The sequence below is a fragment of the Gopherus flavomarginatus genome, chromosome 7, assembly GCF_025201925.1.
Source record: "Gopherus flavomarginatus isolate rGopFla2 chromosome 7, rGopFla2.mat.asm, whole genome shotgun sequence".
In the NCBI taxonomy this organism is placed as follows: Eukaryota; Metazoa; Chordata; order Testudines; family Testudinidae; genus Gopherus; species Gopherus flavomarginatus.
Window position 1 is genome coordinate 37,170,349 of NC_066623.1, and position 6,709 is coordinate 37,177,057.

The window sequence follows — 6,709 nt, forward strand, 5'->3', positions numbered from 1 at the left end:
CCCTTCCTGGACTCTGGTGCCCTTCTACCTGGGGTGCGGCCGCGTGGCAGTAACCCCTCAGTCTTAGGGTCTCCCCTCCCCAAGGAACCCCCACCCACTATTCCCACCTCACCTCAGTATAAGGCTACTGCCAGTCATCATCTAGCCCCACGCCCTGGGGCAGACTGCAGTATCCACCTGCTCATCACTGGCAAGGAGGGTTTGGACCTGCTGCCTTGGCCTACCCCTGGGCTGCCCTCTGCAACCCCCGGTACCTTTTAGCCCAAAGCTAGGCCACAGTCTGGGGCTTTCCAGGCTGGAGCTCCCCAGCCTGTCCCCAGCCCCACTCCACTCAGGTACTTTGTCCAGTGGCGGATTAACAAATTTGGCGCACTAGGCCCTCAAAAAATTGCCACCCCACCAGCTCACCTCTGCTCCTCCACGGTAAGCCTGGGAGGGAGGGAGGGGGGAGAAGGGGAGTTGTGGCACACTTGGGGGATGGCAACAGTGGAGTAGAGGTGAGCTGGGGTGGGGAGCGGTTCCCAGCCCCCCCCCGGGTTACTCCCCACGCCCGCGGGCCCCAGCTCACCTCTGCTCTGCCTCCTCCAAGCACACCGCTACTCACTTCTCCCTTCCTCCCAGCACTTTTGCGCAGGGAAGCACAGCACGCCTGGGGGAGGAGGCGGGTGGGGATGTGGGGAAGGGGCGGAGTTGGGGAGGGGTCACCAGCAAATTTGCCACCCCTGCAAATTTGTTGGCCTAGGCGATAATATGCCACTGTCTTTGTCTCTAGCTCCCTGCAGCCAGGCCCTTCTCCCTCTACAGGCAGAAGGAGACTGTCTGGGCTCCTGACTCACTGCCTCTTATACGGGCCAGCTGGGCCTGACTGGGGCCTGGCCACAGCTGAGTCTGCTTCCCCCAATCAGCCCAGGCTTCTTGCCCCAGCCACAGCCCTCTCCTGGGCTGTTTCAAGCCCTTCAGGGCAGGAGCAGGGGACCACCCTGCAACAGGGCTCCACAGCGCACCTCTGTCAGGAGCAGAGGATGCTGGGAGTTCTTTGGAGCTTCATTTTCTATTGGAAAGGCAGGCTGAGCACGGCGGGACTTTGCTGTGGTTCGGACAGACACAAATATTAGCATGAGGATCCCACTCACAGCCAGCAATACTGGTGGACTTCGGGAAGGGCTTCTCTGGAGCCTTCCTGGGCTGGTGTTACCATAGGAACAAGCAGCCAGGCCTTTCTCATCACAGGGGATATGACAGACGGTAGCAAAGTGCCCAGCACAGACCTGCTACGAATGCCTGATGAAGCAGTAAATTATTTAGCGTGCTAGCACCAGATCTGGGCAAGGCACCAGGCGCCAGTACTCTCCTAGTAGCTCTGAAAGGCTTTGGATACAGTCCCTCAGGACATTCACACAAGCAGACCAGGGAAATGTGATCTAGATGCAATTACTAGTAAGTGAGTGCACAACTGGTTGAAAGACCATAGTCAAAGAGCAGCTATCAATGGTTTGCAGTCAAACTAGGAGGGTTTATCTAGTGGAGTCTCACAGGGCTCAGTCCTGGGTCCATTGCTAATCAGTATTTTCATTAATGACTTGCATAATGGAGTGGAGAGTGCTATAACACTGGTGGATGACACCAGACTAGGAGGGGTTGCATGCACTTTGGGGGACAGGATTAGAATTCAAACCCACCTTGTAATGGAGCACTTCCCCGCTCATCCCAAAAGTCAGTCAGAGACCGCTTAATATGCAAGCACCAGTGCCCTTTTATTCCTTGTGTCAGTTCCCACCACCATTTATATACAGTCCATTCCAGTCAGCTCCCTGGGAGAGAGCTAGCTTCTTCCATCAGCTAGGCACTACCGCCACCAGCGCCTCCCTTTCCTGTTTCCCCCACCCTTCTGCGTCCTTCCTGCCAGCTTTATATAGCCTCCTGGCTAACAAGGCCTGCAGGTTTTTTTCCTTAAGCCCTTTGGTGAGCTACACCCAGCCAGTACCAATTAATACCCCTTAATCGGAGCTGATCTAACAGGGGCCTGGCCAGAAGCTTTTTGGCCAGCACCGTTACACACCTGGACAAATCGGAGAATTGGTCTGAAATCAACAAGATTAAATTGAATAAAGATAACTGCAAAGTACTTCGCTTAGGAAGGAAAATCAAATGCACAACTACAAAATGGGGAATAACTGGCTAGGGGTAGTACTGCTAAAAAGAATCTGGGGGTTACAGTGGATCACAAACTCAGTATGAGTCAACAAAACGATGCAGTTATGAAAACGGCTAAAATCACATTAGGAGTGTCATGTGTAAGGCACTGGAGGTAACTGTCCTTGTCTACTCAGCACTGGTGAGGCCTCAAGTGGAGTCCTGTGTCCAGTTCTGGGCACCACACTTTAGGAGAGATGTGGACAAATTGGAGAGATTCCAGAGGAGAGCAACAAAAATGAGACAAGGTTTAGAAAACCTGACTTGTGAGTAAAGGTTAAAAAAGCTGGACATGTTTCATCCTGAGAAAAGAAAACTGAGGGGGGACCTGGTGACAGTCTTCACACATTTTAAGGATTGTTCTAAAGAAGACATTGATCAATTGTTCTCCATGTCCACTGAAGGTAGGACAAGAAGCAAAGAGCTTAATCTGCAGCAAGGGAAATTCAGGTTAGATATGAGGAAAAACTTGCTAACTCTTATGATAGTTAAACTCTGGAACAGTCTTCCAAGGGAGGTCGTGGAGTTCCCATCATTGGAAGCTTTTAAAAACAGGATGGACAAACACCTGTTAGGCCTGGTCTTGGTTTATTTGGTGCTGCCACAGCTCAGGGGCTGGATCTGATGACCTTTTGAGGTCCCTCCCAGCCCTACATTTCTGTGATTCTGTCCTAAGATCCTGAGGTGTTCCTGGTCACTCGAGGGGTGGTGGAAGAGACAGCCATCAGGAATACAACAGCCGAGGAGCTCTGAGTGCTTTGCTTCATAAAGCCTCCGAGCAGCTCTGTGAGTTAGGTCTAAGTCCCATATCACAGAGAGGGGAAATGAGGCACAACATTTTCAAAAGTGACCTCTCTTCTTGGGAACCTAAATTTCTGGGCATCTATCTTCAGATGCCAGGGCCACCTCCTCAGACATGCAGAGCACACACAACTGCAGCCACGGTCAGTGAGAGCTGCAGAGTGCACCACTTCTGAGAAGATCAGGCCCTAGGTGGCTGAAGGCGGGTACTCAAGACCAGAGGCCACTTTTGAGGCAGAGTGACCTCTCAAAGCCATGCTGTGCTAGGGCTGAATGAGTAATGGATTTTTCCACTTGCCGGCGATTCCCAAAAAATGTAATCAGGGAGAAAACTAGTTTCAGGTCAGTCCAAAACCAATTATTTTTACCTTTCAGAAAGAAGTTGTTTTGGGTTGAATCAAATATTTCATTTAGATTTTGAGCATTTTTTATGTTTAATTTTTTTAATAATAAAGTTAAAGGAAATCTTGAAACAGAAAGTCATTTCCAATTGAAAAATCAAAATAGTTTGATTTTTTTCCAAATGTTTTTTGTTTGTTTGGGTTTTTTTAACCAAAACAATTTGGTGAAATCAACATGGATTCACAAAATGGGGTGGGGTCCCCACATCTGCATTGTTCACTGAAAAAAAAACATTGGTCAAAGTATTTCATCCAGCTCTGGTGCGTAGCTGAGGTAGGACTAGAACCAAGGACTCTCTGATCCCTACCCTAGCCACATGTACCATGCTCTAGAGTGAGTTAATCATACTTATGCCATAGGGAGGACTCACCACCAAAGCCACAGTAAACACTGTTGTAGCCTGTCTGAGCGAGGCTAAGCAGCAGGTTGCAAAAGAGAAGCTCACTTAGGCAGACAGCGTGATTCTGCTTGAAGAATGCAACTCTCTGCCACTGGAAGTGTTTGAATGACGCTCCACAGTCAGTGGACAAGCCAGTAACACCTGCCTTGGCCTCTGCTTCTTTCCTACAGTCTGAATTCCTGTACCAGGAAAAAGGACCAGAAATCAACATCTCTGTGAATTAGAGGAATCCAGCCTCACAGATGGGACAAGGCGAAAGGTGAGGGACCGTAACTCACATGATGCACCTCATCTGGGTGGTGGTGAGCCAGCTGTGCTGCTCCTGTCCCTGTGTGTAGTCATAAGGAGCATGAACATCTGCAGCCTCCTGGGGAGGAGCGGGCGCTTAGCACCTCAGAACATCAGGCCCCGGGAAGTCTGCAGGAGCAGGATGGATCACTCCTGACAGAGAGTACCTTACCTGCCTTAGCTCACAACTCCCTCCACACCTTGCAGGGCTGGGGCTGGTCCTGCTACCACATGGAACACTTCACACCTTCACAACACACAATAGGATCTGTCCTCTGGGTTCTCCCTTAGACACCTAGGACCTGCTTATCCCACCCAGCACAACCAGGGCGTGCCACAGCTGAGCTGGGGTGTGCCTTCTGCCAGCTTCACCTGGGACATTTGGCAGCGCAGGAGGTGAGGGCCCCTAGGCAGCACAGTGAGCCAAGTGTAAGCAGATCACTTGTTAGCATGGCAGGTGACTGTACCCCAAGTGTTGTGATCCATTTGGTGGCTGCAACAGCATCCCAGTGGGTGTGGTTCATGCTGTGTACATGGTATGTTCAGCAGCAGGAAGCATGCAGCCCTGCTGACATAACCGGTGCATCTGGCAAAACTGGCTGCATTGCATGGTGGATGCGGACACACCTAGTTCATTTGGCAGCATCCTGGCACTTGCGCTCCTCTGTGCAACCGCAACATGGCAAGGCTGTTCTTCCAAACAGGCCCAGACCATGCAGCACATGGCAGTGGACCTCCCTCAGGTGTGCCTGCACAATTAGGCAACCGGGCAGGTGCACTTCAGCAGGTGAACTGGGTTGATCAGGAGCAAACAAGGAATTCATAGCTACAGTACCAAAGGTTAAATGTCTTTGAACACTCCCCTAATCCCAGGAGCTGCCACAGGGTCACACAGGCAGGGCAAGGCAGGGCATGTTCCAGAGCGCTGGAAGGAGGCCCACACTGCAGTAGTGAGATTTCTAAAAGTGTCAGAGGAGGAGCTGCTTGGTCTGGGAGGCCAGGCCGAAGGAGCAGAGCACACTGAGCTTTCCTAAAGGCAGCTGCATGGGAGGGCAGGTTTAGTGAAGCTTTCTGAAGGCCTTGCCAACATTTTCAAAGGACTCTCCCATGTGACAGCTGCTGGCCTTCAGTGAAGGAAAGCAGGATGTGTGACTCCCAGGTGGAGCCTCGCCAGGCTCCCCTCACCCAGCTGTAGGGGGTGCTGGGGAGTGTCCTAAGTGAGGCAGGAGGTGGGATCAGCAATTGCTGGGAACTGAGCAAGGAATGGGGATGAGAGTTCTTGTCTCCAGATGTCTGTCCATTGTGCTGAGGGTTCTGTTTTGTAAGTGGAACAGAGCAGCAGAACTAGACAGCTGACAATTCTTGGTTCATCTAACGAATGCCAAGGATTGTAATGCAAACAGCAGAGCAACACAGTCTGCTCTAGTGTCAGCTGGGGCTCCGCACAGTGACTGGATCAAGGACATCAATGTCCCTTGCCAATAAACAATAGTCTCATGTGATTTTCTTCCCCCTACATGACTTCTGTGTTGGGCAGGGAGTGTTTTCTGATAGTGTCATGCACGTGGGAAGCAGACGACTTGCATTTCTGGGAAGAGGTTGATCTCCAGAGCTCCATCGACATCCCAGGAACTGACCATGGCTGGTGCATGGATGGTTTAAAGGGAAGATGCAATGCAGGGAACAAGTGTTTTTAAGCTTAAAATTCTGGAACAAAATGGACACAGCAGTCTCTCTCCCCCTGACATAACCTGCTTTGCCCGGTAGGATGCCATTACCAAATACCTTTCCTGCATAGTCCCTGACTGGATACCATGAGTTGTTTGCAGTGTTGTTATAGCCATGTAGGTCCCAGGATATTAGAGACAATGTGGGTGAGGTAATAGCTTTTATTGGACCAACTTCCTTTGGTGAAAGAGACAACAGAAGATTTGAAGAGCTCTGTGTAAGCACACAAGCTTGTCTCTTTCCCCATCTACCTTGTCTCTCTGGACACTGTCAGCTAACTCCTGTCTGCCACTGAGTAGCTTAACAAAACCAACAATGTATGTAACTATTGTTCTATTTATTAAAGTGCTGCAATTCCTCTATTAAGTGGATCCCCTGCTTGTGAGCACTCTAGAATCATGCAATTAAAATGAAACCAGAGACTTTTTGAAACTGGTTCATTTCCCTACTCGTTGGATTTTGCATACTTGGGAAGAACTGTTAGTACCAGTAACAATCTTTCCAATATCAGAGTCTCACCAAACGCTGCTGTTCTCCTACAGAGCAAAAAATAAAGCCTCCCCAGCCCTCTCTGCTGTCCTGTTGCATCTCCACTGTCAGAGTGCTCTAGATTTCTCAGAGGGAGCATATTTGACTACAAGGAGGCAGCTGGACTCACACTCTACTGCAGCTTGTGAAAATATCTCCCTAGGGCATGTTCAACTTGTCACCAGAATTCCTTCCCCAGGGCTCCCTTTAGGCTCTGGACAGGGTCCCCAGCACTCAGCCAGGCCACTGCTCTGCAAAGTCTGAGTGTTTTCCCACTCCACTTCCAGTCCTAAAAGACTCCACCCTCTGACCAGGTCCTGAGTTGTCAGAACAAAAGGGGAATTAAAACAAAGGCATAATCCCACCGCC

The 6,709-nt window shown here is 50.4% G+C and overlaps 1 protein-coding gene across 1 annotated transcript in view; it reads left to right on the plus strand.

Annotated features, from left to right (window-relative positions):
• The window catches only part of SLC4A9 (solute carrier family 4 member 9), a 71,196-nt gene extending 65,016 nt beyond the window's left edge, over window positions 1-6,180 (plus strand). Inside the window, exons 21-22 of the mRNA XM_050962584.1 lie at window positions 3,967-4,055; window positions 5,622-6,180. Coding sequence (XP_050818541.1) covers window positions 3,967-4,020 — 54 coding nt within the window. The 3' untranslated portion in view covers window positions 4,021-4,055; window positions 5,622-6,180. The remainder of the gene's footprint in view (window positions 1-3,966; window positions 4,056-5,621) is intronic.
• Window positions 6,181-6,709: the final 529 nt, after the last annotated feature.